Consider the following 18,677-nt stretch of genomic DNA (forward strand, 5'->3'; position numbering starts at 1 on the left):
AATAAATATTGTTATATTGTTACCTATTTGTCTATAAAATTGACAACCACTGGTATTTAACAAATTAACAGCAATAAAATTATTAGTATTATATTTTAATTTAAAAAATTTTAAGAATTCCTATTTCTAAAAAAATCTATTAGAAGTGATACAGAATTTGATATAACATTATTATACATATTTAAAAAAATATACTTTTAAACAATAATTTAAATGTGATGTAACAAAAGTCTCAAATACTTACTGATATTTTTATTATCAAATATTTTTGTAAATTTAAAAACAATTAAATGGTTAGTAATAAAATATTTATCATTCAGATTTTTCATCCATTTTCAACAGTTGATTGTATCTTTGAATGACTTCTAATAAACATCCAATTGACCATGCTTGAGCTTCACAAGATGGTGGGCAATGAGAACCGTTTTCATTTGTTAGTTCTGGTAAAGAAGCCCATAAACTTCCATCAATATATTCTTCATAGATGTATAGTTGTTTTGTAATTTCTTTACATACATCTATCCAATCTTTTTTATGTCCTTCTAATTTTCTTCTCCATCCAATTTCAAGTTTTGCTTTTAAATAGCAACAAGCTACCCATAACCATTCTGGTCCCTGGTGATAATTCCATCCACAAGCTGTTTTTTTATCTTGACTATCTTGATTATTATAGTTTCCACAATATGCCCAATCTTGAGGATCTAATGTTTTAATTCCTAGTCTGCTCATTAAAACTTTTTCAGCCATTTTAAGAGCACTCCAAGATTTATTTGTTTCAATGAGATCTGGTACATAACAAAGAGCTATTGTAAAGTTTGGCCTCAACTGAAAATCTGTATAACGTGCTGTAGATCCAAAGCAATCTTTAATAATACCTCTTCTATGTGCCATTTCGTCACTTTCATTTTCATAAACATAGAAAAAGTTAGGAAAGTACGTTCTTATTTTTCCGGCCCATTCTTTAAATGTCCAACTCATTCCATTTTTAGAATTTGTTACACTATTTGTTGAATATAGTCCTTTTTCATATAATTTTTCAAGAGATTCTAAAACATAAACTGCTAATCCTTGAATTTCAACAGCAGCTCCATCTCTTGGGGTTGCTGGGTATCCCTTATTACCAGCTATAATAGAACTTCCCATTTTGTCCATCCATGTTCCACAGTTATATTGATTTCCTCCACAAATGAATCCAGTTCCAGGATGGACAAATGCATTAACATTGAAACCTTCAGTTTGCATATGTTCATCAATTTCCCTTCCTGCATTTCTTTCTTTGAATTCTATTCCATTAAAATGTTTTGAAAGTGCCTCATAAATAACTTCTTTTAATGGTTCTTCTTTACCATTAGGATCAAATTCAGCATCGTCATTTTTATATACTCTAATGACTGGCCTTTCTAATATTTCTGGTCCACATGGAGCCATTTCAATGTATTTCATGATTGCTGCTAACCAAAACCATACAGCATCTCTACAATTATATCTTGCTCCTTTTCCTGCTGCAAGAAGATTTGGTATAAGCCCGTGTCTTAAAGTTCCAGCAAAACTAAGAATAATATTTCGTGCTTCAACAAATCTTCCAGCTAACAGTAGGATTCCAGGAAGAGCAATAAATGTATCACGACCCCAGTTTCTCCAAATTCCTGTTGTAAAATGAGGTAATCCTGCTGCAAGTGATGAAGGATTTTGTTCAGTTGTAAATAATTTTTCACTTATAGGTGATAATTCGGCATTCTTAACATAAGAAACAAATGATGCTGAAGATAGAAGTAATCTATTTACTAATTTGCAGGTCGGTAAATCTTTATTTGCTCTTAATTTTTTGAGAAATCCTTTTTTTGCTTCACTATACAAGATAGTAAAAACTCTTTCAAAATAAGTTGGTCTGACATTTGAAGGAACGTTTTGAAGAATTTCAAGAACGTCTTGAAAAGCATCCCCAACCTTTTTAAGTTCTTCTCCACGCTGAAGACGCTTATAACAATATTCAGCTAACCAATTTCCATTTCTTATGTTATGACACAAAGGATGACCTTGATCGTTATCAGAAGCAACTCTTTTTATTAAGCTACGAATTCCTTGTAAACCACAATATGGAAGTGATCCCCAGTGTGGAATATTATATGCATGATCGCCTGAATCTTCACGTTCTTCTCCATCTACACGGAAGAGAAGCTTATTGAAATAATAAAGATCTAACTCTCCAATAGCTTTTTTTATTTTATCTACTTTTTCTGATTCTTTACTATTTATGAAAGCTTCAACATCATTAATTGCAGCAGTATTTTTTTCATTTTGAATTATTTGAAAAGCCACAATACTTCCAGATGGAAAATTCTTGAATTTAACAATATTTTCATTGATTACTTCAATACAATGAGATTCATTTGGTTTCAAATTTTCTTTGATTTCAACAATGAATCTTGAAACACCACTAATTTTGTTATCAGATTCATTATCATTATCACTTTCTTTTTTGTTAAATAAATCTTTGTCTTCTAATTCTGTGTTTTCTTTTGTTTTCATTTCAAAAAGTATTTTATTTACTTTTCCACATACTACAATATCTTTTGCATTAGGATTCCATTCAAATTCTCCAAAACAATTATGTGTAATAATTATTATTACATCATTGTTTATTGGATTTCTTCTGGTAACAGCAACAACTGTATCTGTTACTTGATCTGCAAACACTTCAGTATATCCTTCATAAGCCATTTTTGAATGTAAATCATTTATTAGCTTTCTTGCTTTTGTTAATCCATAATTATTTTCTTGAAGTTCTTTCCAACTTTTGTATTGACGTTTTTCTTTGACAACATCTATTGAAAATGTTACAAATTCATCAAATCCTCTTGTTGATCCTATAGCACATGCAGTTGCTGATACTAAACCTGCTGTAGGAAGATAACAATACATACTTCCAAATTTATCAGCTGGACTTGGATTATCATGTGTTTGATCATACAAAATTGCATGAGCAACAGAATTTGATGCCTTGCATTCTTGACCCATAAAACTAGCCATTTGTTTTCCTCCATATCTGTAAACCATTCTTCCTTGTTCCTTATTTTGACAATTTTGTGCTTCTCTTATTAAGGAAGTAATTCCAAGTCTATTAACAAAAATATTGTCGATTTCTTCACTTCCTGTAAATAATTCAGCAATAACATATAAATTTGGTTTTATTTTTCTAGCTGCATTTAAAAGATATTCTGCAACATGAATTGGTGTAGAGTGACAATTATCAATTCGAAAACCACAGAATAATTTAGCACAAGTTTCTGTATATTCTTTCATATACTTCCATAAATATGGACAATGTGATGGTCCTGATCCATAATTAAGTTTTAAACTATCTCCCCAACTTATAAGTTGACGTTTTAAGTATACTTGAGAATGACTTTCAGCAAAATTTTTTAATGGATCATCTCCCATAACCCATCCATTACATGCTCTACATTGTTGTCCTTTTATTTTATCAAATATAATTTCTTCGTCCTTATCAATAGATGAAGATTCAGATGGATAGGCAAAGTAATTAGTAACAAGAGGATGTTCATCTGTCACTTTACCTAATTTTGGTCCATTATCTGAAACTCTTTCATAATTGATGTGACCAATGATAGCATTAATAGCTTCCATCATCATATCATTTATTCTTAAAAACATATCATGATTTAATATTCTTAATTTTTCCATTAAACCATTTTGTCCTTTTTGTAGTGCAAGTTTTATTCCAGAATCATAATTTATTGTACAACCAAATCTTTTATATTCTGGATCTTGAATTATAGTTATTTCTTCAATACTTGGACTTTCAATTGAAATTCCACCATAAACTTCCATTATTCCAGCTTCTCTTAAACATATTTGAATAACAGATTCAATATCTACCTGGAAAAATTCCCATAATCTTAAATTTGGTATAATTGTATGTTGGAGAGCATATCTAATGGCATTTAAATGATTATGATTATCAATTACTGCTGGAATACCATTATTTTCCCATTTTCCATCTCTTATCTCTTCTGAGAAATAAACCAAAGCTCTATCAAGAAGATAAGCCGGTCTAAGATGTGGAGAATTAACACAATTAAATGTACATTCAGGATGTTCCTCCAGCCATTTAGAGTTTTTTGCTGCATGATTCCAAACAACATCCTGAATAACTAACATCCCCCATTTATCACGCAATTTTTGAAGTAACTTTTCAACATCATGCAAATTTCCTTTATATCTACTATCAATTGACAAATGATCTGCTATAGAATAACAAGAATCTGAAATACCAAGTTTTTGAATTGGTGTAAGATGAATCATATTATATCCTAATTCTCTAGAAACTTTCAATTTATCTTTCCATTCATCAAAATTACCAAGTAATTTAGTTAGATATGTTTGACAAGAAATGGCATCTAAAGGAATTTTATGATTATCTTTAACAATTAATTCAGGTTCAACATGATAATAACCTCTTCCTTTAGAATCATTATCACCTTCATATTCAAAATAATATGTACCAGCTATAGTACATTCAATATCAAGAAATGAATCTTTACCAAATTTTCCAGCCTTTAATTGTTCATTATATTCTTTTTCACCATTTCTATAAATATTTATATTAACATTTTGTGTAATTAATGTTTCACCCAATTGAAAACGGACATACCATCCTAATAAAAATGTTTATAAAAATTTAATTAATTATTTTTGTAACACACCTTTTTGTAATTTTAAAAAATTATGTTTTCCATCAAAATCTTTTTCCAATAAAATTATTCTTATTTCAGAGTTGCAATTTTTTTTTGATATCATTTTTTTTTTTTAATTTAAATTTATTAAAAAAAAAATAAATATATTTAGTATTAAATATGACAGCCTAGAAGAGTTAAAATAACATTTGACAATTTAATAATATTAAATATCATAAGATTTGTTAAATGATCAATAAAAAGAAACATTATATTAGAAGGTATAAATTTTATTTTAAAAAAAAAATCATAAAAATAGTAGTAGGTGAAAATTTTTACAATTAGATATATATATTATTTCTATTTCCATATCTTTACAAGTTATCTTTTATTTAAAAAAATTTATCCGCCCTCCACAACTATTAGAATAAGATAATATATATATATTATATACAAACATATCGTCTTCAAGAATAAGGAAAATTTTTAAATATAAAGATAAATAATCTATTTGTAAGAATAGATTAGTTTAACAAAAGGACTCTTAAAATTTTCAACTTAAAATTTAAATCACTACACTTTATACTTATATAAACAAATAACAAAATGAATTTTATTTTGTGTTAATATATCACAATTTTATTTGTAATAAAAAATTAATGAATAACATTCTTAAATTGATATTAAAAAAAAATATTGAAATAAAAAACATTTTGTTTTTATATATAAAAATAATAAACAAAACTTTATATATTAAAGATAATAAATTGCCAAATGTAATATCTAACATTTGACATATTTTTGTAGTTAAAATTTCTTAAATATATGCTTCATAATTGTTATTAAATATATATATATATATATATATATATGTATATATATAAATTCAAACAAACAATCTAAAATTTTTAAATATACAGACGGCGTAACAATTTAATTAAAATATTTTTATATGATAGTTGTTCAATAAAAATGTTATAGAATTAATGATTATTTCGTGATTACACTAAACATCCTTAATAATATAATATATTGATGGTTCATTGATAAGTATATATTTTTGATAGTAAAATAAAAATTATTAAACTTAAAGTTAGTGGATAAAATAAAATTTAATTATATATATATATATATATATATATATCTACGAGTATCATAATATAACATCATTTTAAATATTAGAAGGAAGTGTAATATGAAACATTAATGTAAAATAATTTCATTATTTTATATTAACCTTTTAATTTATTTGTATTTTTTTAAATAATAATAGTTGAATTTAAAAATAACAAACTAAATTGTTAATGTAAAGTAATAAAAAAAAAAATTTTTTTTTTTTTGGTAAATATTATGAATTTAATAATAAATAGTTTATATTGACTTTTATAATATTAAAAATAATATTTATTAAAATATATATAAAATATTATTATTTCTATAGTAAAAAAAAAATTAATAAAAACTTATAAATATAAATAAAAAAAAAATATAATATAATTTTATAAGATCAATTGTCATAGTTAAAATATTACTTGAAAGATTAGCTTAAATGTTGATGACATGAGAAAACATATATCATTTTAGATACTCTATATGGCTATTTTCAAAATAGTTATATATTTATTTTTATTGAATGAATGTTAGACATATTTTAGTTTTATTATATTTGAAAGTTTTTATCCACATTTTCTGAATATTTATTTTATATTTTAATTCATTGACTAAATGATTATTTAATCTTATCTTGTGTTAAATATTGTATTGCATAAACTATTATTCATATCATAAATTTTTTTAAAATAATCACAAAAATATTTTTATACATTATTAAATAATTTATGTTAAAATTTAATATTTATCACTATCACCTATTTGAATACACCTTAAAAGTTTGCTTAAAAGTTAAAACATTTTATTTATAAAAAAGAAAATTTTTTTAAATATTCTTTTCTTTTTTTTAATGAAAAGAGCAAGTGACAATAATATTTATATTGTTATCTTTTAAGCTATGGGTTAAAATAAATTATATATAATGTTATATATATTTACAGAGTAAAACATTTTAATATTCTTATTTTTTACTTTAAAGAACAACTATATTACTTATTTGTAATCACTAATTCTACATTTTAAATAATATGGAACATTATCTTGACACAAAATTTAGACCTAAAAAAGTTAGAACACTTACAATTGAAGAACAACATGAAAATGATTACTATGTGTAAGTATATAAAAAAAAATATAATTATATAAATACTTTTAAAAATCTTATTTTATATGATAATTTATAAATAAAAATTAAATATGATTATAAAGTGAATATTTTAGAAAAGTTCTTTATTTTTTTTTCTTTAAATATATTTTAAGTAAAATTTTACATAAAAAAAAGTTATTTGCCTACTTAAGTTTTTTAGATTAAAATAATAGAATAAAAAACTACACAATACTTTTATTATTTAGATAATAAGCAAAAAAAAAAACGATTTGAAATGCTATTATTAAGCTAAATTTTAAAGTTAATTGTTGTTTGTTTAATGACACCAACATTATGTCCCAAAAATATCTTTGGAGTATATATATATATATATTTCTAACATAAATTATTATATATATAATAAAATTATTTTATTGAAATGTTATATTAAATGTAAAAATCATTTTTATTTACATATTTATTTTTTTTATAATATGAATTATGAAGGCATCAAAATTGTGCTAAATATCATATAGATTAAAAATTAATTTTTTATCTTTATTGAATTGAACAAGTAAGACAATCTTTATAGACAATTATTCTTTTACTTACATCAACAAATTTTAAAATCTTTATCATATATGAAACATATGAATAAACACACCTCTTTCATGTGTTTACATATAATTATAAATAATTAAAAAAGTATCCTCATTGAGCTTTTTTTATAATTTATCATATATTTATATATTTCCATTAATTGATGATACTCGAAACAATAGAAATAAACAATTAATAATAAATAGATTTTAATATTTTTAATAACAATATTTATATGTATTCTTTTTTATTAAAAAATAAAAGTAGTATATAATGAGCTATGTATATTTTGTGAATGACAGATTTTATAAACTACTAATATGTAAAAAAAAAATCAAAATATTGAAATAAAAGAAAAATTTTGCCTTATCACTTTCCTATACTAATTCTAATCTTTTTTTCAAAACTTAATTATACATATATATACATATATAGTATTAATTAAATCATTGTTATAAAATAGTGTTAAAATACGGTCTTAATTTTATTTACTATATTACCTCATAAAGAAAAATAAATTTATTTATTTATTAAGTTAATTTAAAAAATAAAAGAAAATGTTTTAATAACCTACTATTTTTAACACCATTAAAAAAAAGTAACCAAATATTTAAAAAAGATAATTCTTATGAATAAAAAGTTTTATTGTTCCTATAGAAATTGGAACTTTTTGACGAATATTTAAATATACAAAAGAAATACTTTACTTTTTTGTTTAAATATATTTCAATTGCTTTATATAATACTTAACCTTCAAAAACATATATTTTTTTTTTTCTGTGAATCTTATATTACCACCTCTTAAATTTCATTTCTAATAAATATTCATTCATTCAAACTTTATAATCTCGGCATTTGTATTAGTTTGTGAGAAAATATGATATAAGTTGTGTAGTATTCTTTTAACTTAATGTCAAAGTAATTTTTATTGCTTATTCTTATTTATCTTTTAAATAAATTTCCCATCTATAAAAATTTTTATATTACATTTTTTTTATAACTTTTTTTTTTCTAGTTTATTAAAAGTTCATTTTAATAATATAAATAAATATGTAATAATTATTATATTAAATTTTTATTTCTCATAAATATTTATATATAGGTTTAATAATTTATATTTTTATAGTATTTACATATAAGTAAATTACATTTTATATAGTAAAAAAAAAAACATGGCTATTTCTGACTTGGATGCAAAGTTTGCCATAGAATTAGAGCAAGCTGCATATACTAAGTAAGTAAAAGTTGTCTTATCTTAAGAATAAAATATTTTTAATATAAGTAAAATTTTAAAAAAAATAAATAAATAAAAGTGGTTTATCAATATTTTAATAATAATAATAATAAGTAATTTTTTAGTCAAGAACAAAATATTTCAAAGATAAATGCTGGAACACATTTAGAACACATGTGCCAACTTGATATTAGAGAAACTCCACATCAAATTAGAAAGACAGGAATTATATGTACAATTGGACCAGCCTGTAGATCAATTGAAATGCTTCAAACTATGATTGCTAATGGAATGAATATAGCTAGGTTAAATTTTTCACATGGAAGTCATGAGTATCACTCAGAAACTATTCATAATATACGTGCAGCTGTTGATAGTTTTACTGATTCAAGAGTTATTGCAATAGCCTTAGATACTAAAGGTCCTGAAATAAGAACAGGACTTTTAACTGGAGGTGGTTCTGCTGAAATTGAATTAGTTAAAGGAAATTTTATTCATCTAACAACAAATAAAAATTATGAAAATTCTGGAACAGCAACTGTATTGTATATTGATTATGTCAATATAATTAAAGTTGTCAATCCTGGGGGAAAAATTTTTATTGATGATGGTTTAATTTCATTGATTGTTCATGAAATATTAGAAGATGGTATCATTTGTCTTATTGAAAATGGTGGTATGTTAGGTTCAAGAAAAGGTGTTAATCTTCCTGGAGCAAGTGTTGATTTACCAGCTGTTAGTGATAAAGATATTTCTGATCTTAAATTTGGAATTGAACATCATGTTGATATAATTTTTGCATCATTTATTAGAACAGCTGATGGTATTCATACAATTAGAAAAGTTCTTGGTGAAGAAGGTAAAAGAATTAAAATTATTGCTAAAATTGAAAATGAAGAAGGTGTAATTAATGCTGATAGCATTATTGAAGCAGCTGATGGTATAATGGTTGCCCGTGGTGATCTTGGAATTGAAATTCCAGCTGAAAAAGTTTTCTTAGCACAAAAAATGCTTATTTCAAAATGTAATAAAGCTGGAAAACCTGTAATATGTGCAACACAAATGCTTGAATCTATGGTACATAAACCAAGACCAACAAGAGCTGAAGGTTCTGATGTTGCTAATGCTGTACTTGATGGTGCTGATTGTGTTATGCTTTCTGGTGAAACAGCTAAAGGAGATTATCCAGTACAAGCCTTAAAAATTATGCATTACATTTGTAAAGAGGCTGAAGCAGCTGTTTATCAGTCAAAGTATTTTGAAGAGCTACTTATTAATACTCCTAAACCAACACCAATGGCACATACAATTGCTATTGCTTCTGTCTCTGCAGCAGTCAATTGTAAAGCTGCAGCAATTCTTATTTTAACACATACTGGAACATCAGCACAATTATGTTCAAGATACAAACCACCAGTACCAATAATTGCTGTATCACGCGACTTAAAAACTGTTGCTGATCTTCATTTATATAGAGGTGTTTTTCCAATCTTTTATAATCTTCCTGAAAGAGATCCAGACTGGACAACTGATGTTGATAATCGTATTGAATTTGGAATTCAAATGGGAATGGATCGTGGATTTATAAAATCTGGTGATTTTATTATTCTTGTTACTGGATGGACTAAAGGTACAGGAAATACTAATACATTAAGAATCATAACAGCTCCATAAAAATTACATACAATATATAAATAACAAAATTAATACATTTTATTTGTTTTAGAAAAAAAAAATAAGATTTTTCTTTTTTTATATGATAATTCAATTGTGATTTTTTAGATGATATAAAATAAAACATTTTTTTTTTATTCATAATTTTTATAATAAATTTAACATTTTCTAAATATACATTTTTTTGTCCTCTTAAAAATTACTAACATTATTTAACTTTTTATTGTATCTTATTTACAAATATTTATTTGTTACTCAATAAATAATGTTAAATTATCAATATTAATATATAAAACCATTAAATATATAGACTGATTATATATCATTCAAATATTTGTTATATATTTTTTTAACATATAATGTTCAATAAGTGATATACATACATTTTTCTAATGTTAAATATTAAATTGTGTTAAATATAACTTTAAATTGTACAATTAAATGAAAAAATAAAAGAAGCTAAAATAATTTTCTCTTACATACAAATGTTTTGTTCTAACTCTCCATCACCATTTTCTTTATCCATATGTTTTATATGTTATATCATGAGTTAAAAACTGTTTCACATTCAATATGTGCTTATATTTATTGCCACTCTTCCTATATGAGAAATGGATTTTCATATATATATATATTGTTTTATTCTCTAAATTTGAAGTTACATAAAACAACTCAATGTTAACAATTTTTATGTAATAATTTTATTTTATTTTTATAAAAAGAAAAAAAATTTTAATGAAATGATTTTGAAATATATTTAAGTTATTTAAATTTTTTTTTTCTATTAACATTATCAAATTTATTTCTTTTTTTTCCATATATAATATAACAAATAAATATATATATAATATTTTTTGATAATATCTTATTGAAAACAAATATAATTTACCACATTATATCATCAATTTTAATAGATAATGTCGCAAGAGTAACAACTTAGAAATACTTTATCTTATTTCTACAACAAATTTATATTTGTATTAATTTCTTGTTATATTTATATATTTTCAAGATAATTCAATTTAAAATAATTTTTTTTTTAATGTAAAAAATAAAAATTATTAGTATTATTATTTAAATTATGATATAAAAATTTATATAATATATTTCATATCATTTTTTTTTAATAATTAAATAAAAATTTGTCCTCAAAATAAAGGTAGATCATCTTCACAGTAAATTTATATTTAATCAACATATTATAATGGGTCTTTGCTAAATTATATAAATGAACAGTAGAAACATAGAAATTTTTTCATCATTAACTTATACATAGGATAATCTTGATAATTCTATACACATTTTTCTATATATAATTTGAACAACTACTAGACAATATCTTTATTTTTCTTTAAAACTATTTATTCTTAAAATATAATGAGTTACATAGAACTATTGTTATGGTTATTTTTATAATTTATAATATATATATATATATATATCCTTTATTCTATATAATTTCATTAAACTTTTACTTTATATAAAATAAATAGATATTATATAATGTATCATATTAATACTTATTTATCCACGTGTAATTTTTTTTTTTTAATATATTATATATAAAATATTTACTATAATAAATATTTTAATATTTATTGTTAACAAAAAAAAAATAATAATAATACTTTATTATAGAAAAATATTTTTTTAAAAATATATTGAAAATTATAAAAAAAAAACAAAAAAAAAATTACTACATATTTAAAACGAATCTAATGAAAATATAAATAACACTTTATTTAAAAATGGCTCCATTGCCAAATTTTTTAAAGATAACTTCTATCAATGAGGTACATGATATTATAAAAAGAGAGATGGAAAACGATGAAATAAATCAATTAACAACTACACCATCTTCAATTTATAAATATGATATGAATGATAAAACATACCTTCGTTTAACATTAGTTTTAATTGCTATTATACTTCTTATAGCATCTTTTATTGTATCAAAATTTTATATGTAAGTTTTTTTTTTTCTATTGTTTCTTCTTTTTTTTTTATTAATTGTCCTAATTTTTATTAACTTTTATATATATATTTATATAATTTTAATAAGTTTAACAAAATTTTATATAATATATTAAAATATGGTTCATTTGATTGTTCATTATTAAATAACACTTCTTACATAATTTATCAAGATAAATTATTAATGAAAAAGACTATTCTCCACTTAATAAGGATAGGGTGTGGAGAAAATTTAAGTTTATCAGTATAAATTATTTATCGGATTATTTATTTTGCAGAAGGTTATTAAAGAGAAATGTACAACTCTATACATATCGATATTTTGTGTATAGTAAAATTTATTTGATGTCAAAGTTTTATAACTATGTTTTTAAAAAAAAATTTTTTTTTTTTACCTCCTCATAATTTTATAAATTCTTATTTTTTTATTTTAAAAAGATTTTTTATAACATTTTATATTTTATTATAAATTATATTTATATTTTTTTTATTTTAAGGAAAAAACGTGGTACATCAAGAATAAGAAGGTACGAAACATTATCAGCCAAACAGTTGGCTCCTGATTTGATTCTCAATTCAGATGATGATGATGATGAAGATGATGATTATTTGTTTGGATCGAATGATGATGTACGTCGTCAATTGATATCTACCATTACATCAACATAATTTTTTTTTTATTTTGAACTTTTATGGTACAAAACAAAATATATACATATATATATATATTTTTTTAATTCATCAATATTAAATACAAATATTTAAACAGTATAGAAAAATTTCACTATTATATATTAAGTGATTCTTGATATACATATACGTATAATCATTACAACACATCTATTCATTATAATACTATTTTCCAATGTATCATGAAAAGAATTACAAAAACCGTCTATCAAATATATCATTTTATAAAATATATATAAAGAATATTACATTCATTTACATACTACACATGTAAACACAAATTCAGCATCATTTATGGCAAACAAGTAAAGCTGGGTCAATCATATATATAATAATATTTCTTCCCCATATATCTGAACATTCCATTTTGTGTTAATGATATAAAATAATGATATAAAAATCAAGATTTATTATCCCAATATTCAATCTATTTTAAAAACAATTTCATTATACAAAAAAAAAGAATATTTTGAAAGAAGAATCAATTTTTATTTGAGTGATTATATATTTTTTTTTAATATGGATAAAATATAAGGAATATCAAAAATTCTATCATTTATGCTTTATGAATAGAAAGAATGATACCTATTACTATATTATACATTATCATTTTGATGTATGTTATATAAATCTATCTCATTTTTCTATACAACATTAACACATCAATGATGCTGAGAAACCGTGGCCTTATTTGATTTCTCATTCTCTATGATCTTTATTGTCAAAAAATGAATATTCAATATTTCTATTAATATTATAATTTAAGTCAAAAAAAAAAGAGTATATATATAAAAAGAAATTTTTATCTCTATCAAATATATATATATGGACAAATTTTTATAATTTTTTTTTCTTTAATCTCAAAAGTTTAATTTATTTCCCCAACGATGTTACTATGATCTCTCTTTAATGTACTAAATTTTGAAGAAACCTTTTGAAAAAATTTAAAAAAAAAACCTAATATTAATGAAAAATATTTTAAATATTATTTTTACTATAATGAAAAATTGTAAAAATATATAAAGGTTTATTCAAAAATTATTAAATCGGTTGGAGAAATTATTAAACTATGGAGGAAATTTATCTCAAAATTATTTGGTATTTTTAAGATCTTGATTGTTAAGATGCAACATTTTATCTTTCTCAGATCTTGTATCTCATTTTTAAAATTTATATATATAATATTTGTTAAAATAAAAAAAAAAATTTAATTATTTTATATTTACTTTATATTTTATAATTAGAACACATGCTATTGGGAATAAAGATATATATCCTAGATATTTTAGTGTAATTACATTGTTCTAATTATTTTGATATTTTGCAAGATGTGTTGTAAAAAAATATAATTTTATCTTTTTTTTTTTGAATGTTTTATTTTGTCATTTTGAAAGAATGTTATTTTTTAGTCAATACTTTCAACACATTTGTAAGGAGATTTTATCTTACCTTCATATAAATATGTGCTTGATGTATTTTTTTAATAATATTAGAAAGTTAACCTTATTTTTCATAAAAATATAGGGATGTAAAAAGTAATTTTTAGGATGATCATATTATTATCATTTCAAGGAAAATTTTTGATAAAAATGTTTACAATAAATTAAAATATCATTCAATTTTTATAATACATTTTTAAATATTCATTATTGCAATTGATATGTTATAATATTTTCAATAATTGACTTAATTTTAAAATAACTTGTTGTAATATTTTATCATTTTTTTTTTGTTGGTTAAATCATCAATAGTTAGGATCATGCTCCAATCAAAATATAAAATTAAAAATAAGCAATATCATGAATCCAATGAACAAACATTTGTTGGTATTAATAGTCTTTTTTTTTGTATACAATTATATATCATAATAGTTACATAAGTTATTTATAAAAAAAATTAAATTATAAACTAGATATGAATATTAATTTTTATCAATAAATCAATATATACATATATATATATATATATCAGACAAATATTTTTTGAATTATACATTTATTAGATTTTAATTGATAACAAAACATTCTCATTGAGTTTTAGATTACATAAATATTTTAATAATATTAAAAAAAAACAATAAAATATGATGCAATTTTGAATACCCTTTTTTTAAATTATTTTAATAATGATTCTTAAAGAAATAATTTTTATCATCCTAATGTTTTGTGAATATTTTAAATTTTTTTAATGTTATTATTATAACAAATAAAAATATATAATGTTTTTATACAGCAAAATTAAATAAAATGAAAAATATTTGTTAAAAACATATTTCTTCAAGTGATATAAATATATAATGTTAATATTTTTAATTTTGTTGTAAAAATACATCTTCAAATAAATATATATATTTTTTTTTTTAATTAAAATAAAATAATACAAATGGATGGAAGATACCAATTACGTCATCATTTCTTATAACATCATACTATAATTAAAATACAAGTTTTAAGTAATTGCCAAAGAATACTTATTTTAAAAGTAATTAAATTATTTAAAAAAAAATATTTAATTATTTTTATAAAGATAATTAATTTTAACTCAATTTTTGTCAATTAACTATATTGAATTGAGGACAATTCTCGTGCATGTATCATATGAAAATACACTTAACTATGAAAAAGTATTTTGTCCTTAATTAAAAGAAACTAAAGTTTAAGTAGACTACAAATTTATATCAAAGTAAAAGCATTAATTTTAAAAAAGAATTTTATTTTGTAAATTACACAGAAAAAAATAGACTAGAGAGTTATCTCTAAAATACGTAGACAACATAAAAAGATACAATATATTAACAGTTTAAAAATCAAATTATATAGAGATCAAAATTACATCTAATAATTCCTTATTAAAAATTTTTTTTTTGGTATACAAATATATAAGGAAAAAATAATAAAAAAAAATTTTTTTCTGCTTTTTTTTTTGCTTTTATTTAATTTTTTTGTTTTTGCTAAAAATAGTGTTTTCAAATGTGATGTTAAGACATAATAAAAACTTTCACTTTGCCATTAAGAATTTTAGGGTAGTATTTTTGTGTTTATGCTTTATACTTCACAATATATATCAAAATTTAAAGGTGTTTATTGTCAATCAAAATTTCAAAATATTTGTTGATTCCCAATAATGCTTCATGAATCTCTCCCTTTCCTTTAAATAGGTCATCCAAAAAAAGTGGATTGTTAATTTGTTCAAAGATAAAATCACAACGTCTAGAAGACTTGTCACTTAAATATGTATCTACAAGAATTGTTGCACTATCTTGTAATTGATCCAATTGTTTAGTAAGAAAATTTCTATCATAACTAAATTCAACCTGATTGAATGAAATAAAAGTTAAGACAAAACTTTTGAATGTTCTCTCTAATGATTGTAGTACTTTTGCATTCTCTGGATTTATAGATCCATCCTGTTCAATGACGTAAAGTTTTAATGAGATCTTGATAATATATTTAATGACCTAAAAATTATTAAATTATAAGATAAAAAAAAAAATTTTATTTTAACTAACCTTCTCAGCACATACTTGATTATAGTGTAACTTTAAAGCCTTATAAAGTTCATCAAAAAGTTTATTAACATCACTCCCAGTCAATATTTTTATCATTTTTCTATTAGATAACTTGCCAACAATTTTCTTTTGTGCCCTTATTGATAATGAGGCAGCTGAAAATGTTTTTGGATCTTTCTCTGAGATAGACTCTAAAATATTTTTTAATAATAAATAGATTAAAAATAGATGAAGTGGACAAAAATTTTATATATAAACTTTTTTTTATGTTGTTAAATGATAAATATAAGTTAAAATTTAGTTTGTCATATATAATATATATTACAATTTAAGCAAATTTTAAGTAACATAATAAGATAATAATTAACATACCAGTTTTAGAAACAGAAGTTTCTTTTTGTTTTTTAGTTATATGTGATGGTGTTAGAAATATTTCATGTGGCATTATGAATCTTACTTATTTAGGTAATTAAAATTTCTTTAGTTTAAATTCTCAAAATAATGTATAAAAATTTTTTTTAATTAATGTAAAATGATGAAAATAATGTTAAATGACTATTTTAAAAAGAATGATTCTTTTATAGTAGTATCATCAAAAGATGGATGAATAAAATTTGTTGGAATTAAGAATATTATACTTTGTTATAATTTATTAAAAATTAAGAAAAAAAAATTATTTTTTTTTTTTGATATTTTTATTTAAATTAATAAAATATAAAATTTTTCTAATTAATTATTATACTTTTTTTTTGGATTAACATTATGTCTACCATTATATTTAATTTTAAGACATTTTATAAAGTATATTTAAAATAAAATAATATTTTTAGTATAATTTTATCATTAATTATGATAGAAAGAATAAGATTAAAAATTTTTTTTTTTTCTTTTGATTTCTAATTTTAATATTTAATTTCAATATTTTATTGTATTTATTAATTAATAATGTCATATTTTTATTAAAATTATAAATTTAATTATTCTATTAAGTATTTATATATATATAATATTAAACATCTTACTATTTTTATATAAAAATAATTTTTTAATATTATTATATAATAAAGTAAAACATTTTGATGTCAAAAGTATTGATAAGGTAAGACAAAATTTATTGTCAAATGGTGTAAAAAAAAAAGTTATATAAATATAGATTAGAAAATATTGATAAGATGACCAGGACAGGAAGAAAAGATTTTTACAAATTTTTTAGTAATATTTAATGTTAAATTTACCTGAATTAGTACTTGATCGTTTTTTAAAAGGACAAAAGTTAAAAGCTATTAATATAGAGACAATATTATGTTAGTATTAAATGTTAAAATATCTTAATTTACCTTCAAAAAATCCTTTGTTATCTTCCATAATTTATTAAATGAAAAAATAATAATATCAATAAAATAAATCTAAAATGTGAAAAAATATAAAATATAGATAGTGAAAAAGATTTAAAATTTTTATAAAAAGAAGGTTACTTTATTTGTCAATAACGTTATCAAAATTAGATTGATTTTACTACAAAACATCTTATATTAGTAGTAGGAAAAATGTATTGATAAAGAAATTTAAAATAAAAGAATTATTTTTTTATATTGTTTAAAATGACATTCTTTTATTTTGTAGAAAAATACAATAATATTTTTAGGAAATAACTTCTTTTTTTTTATAACAAGACATTAGAACAATTTTGTAAAACCTTCTAGTAATGTTAACAACCTGTCTTTGTAATATTTTATAAAATTTAATTTTTATGTACCATTTTTGTGTTTACACTATTGATGCTATTTTATCATTTAAAAATAGGCATTATAATTATATAAATAACGTAAAAGTAAATATTTAGAAGAAGAAAAAAAAAAGAAGAAGAAAATATATATAAGAAAATATTATAAAATATTTTTATTTTAAATATATTATATAACATATAAAGTAAAGTCATACATTAAAAGAGTACAAATTCTAAGAGATACAATATGTTAATTAGATAAATGACACTCTTTGACAATATTCATAATTATGTCAATTAAAAAGAAATAATTATGTATCTATATAAATGTTATCCAAGTAATATTATACTTCTCCTAGTTTTCTAAAAATTTTTAA

General features: G+C 21.3%; 4 protein-coding genes across 4 annotated transcripts; 2 read left to right on the forward strand and 2 right to left on the reverse strand.

The window, feature by feature from the left end:
• Positions 1-312: 312 nt before the first annotated feature.
• Positions 313-4,821, reverse strand: SRAE_1000208100 (Glycogen debranching enzyme, metazoa family and Six-hairpin glycosidase-like domain and Glycogen debranching enzyme family and Glycoside hydrolase, catalytic domain and Glycoside hydrolase, superfamily domain-containing protein; the record flags this gene model as incomplete). Its single annotated transcript, XM_024649114.1, has 2 exons — positions 313-4,679; positions 4,728-4,821. 2 exons carry the CDS (start codon positions 4,819-4,821, stop codon positions 313-315), a joined length of 4,461 nt encoding a protein of 1,486 aa, XP_024503024.1.
• A 2,014-nt stretch (positions 4,822-6,835) lies between these two features.
• Positions 6,836-10,402, forward strand: SRAE_1000208200 (Pyruvate kinase; the record flags this gene model as incomplete). Its single annotated transcript, XM_024649115.1, has 2 exons — positions 6,836-6,921; positions 8,854-10,402. 2 exons carry the CDS (start codon positions 6,836-6,838, stop codon positions 10,400-10,402), a joined length of 1,635 nt encoding a protein of 544 aa, XP_024503025.1.
• Positions 10,403-12,150: 1,748 nt separating this feature from the next.
• Positions 12,151-13,045, forward strand: SRAE_1000208300 (Protein of unknown function DUF1180 family-containing protein; the record flags this gene model as incomplete). Its single annotated transcript, XM_024649116.1, has 2 exons — positions 12,151-12,368; positions 12,874-13,045. The coding sequence occupies 2 exons, from the start codon at positions 12,151-12,153 to the stop codon at positions 13,043-13,045; spliced, it is 390 nt and encodes a 129-aa protein (XP_024503026.1).
• A 3,091-nt stretch (positions 13,046-16,136) lies between these two features.
• Positions 16,137-17,019, reverse strand: SRAE_1000208400 (Tumor necrosis factor alpha-induced protein 8-like protein; the record flags this gene model as incomplete). Its single annotated transcript, XM_024649117.1, has 3 exons — positions 16,137-16,523; positions 16,575-16,765; positions 16,947-17,019. The coding sequence occupies 3 exons, from the start codon at positions 17,017-17,019 to the stop codon at positions 16,137-16,139; spliced, it is 651 nt and encodes a 216-aa protein (XP_024503027.1).
• Between the last annotated feature and the right edge of the window lie 1,658 nt (positions 17,020-18,677).

The sequence above is a fragment of the Strongyloides ratti genome, assembly GCF_001040885.1.
Source record: "Strongyloides ratti genome assembly S_ratti_ED321, chromosome : 1".
In the NCBI taxonomy this organism is placed as follows: Eukaryota; Metazoa; Nematoda; class Chromadorea; order Rhabditida; family Strongyloididae; genus Strongyloides; species Strongyloides ratti.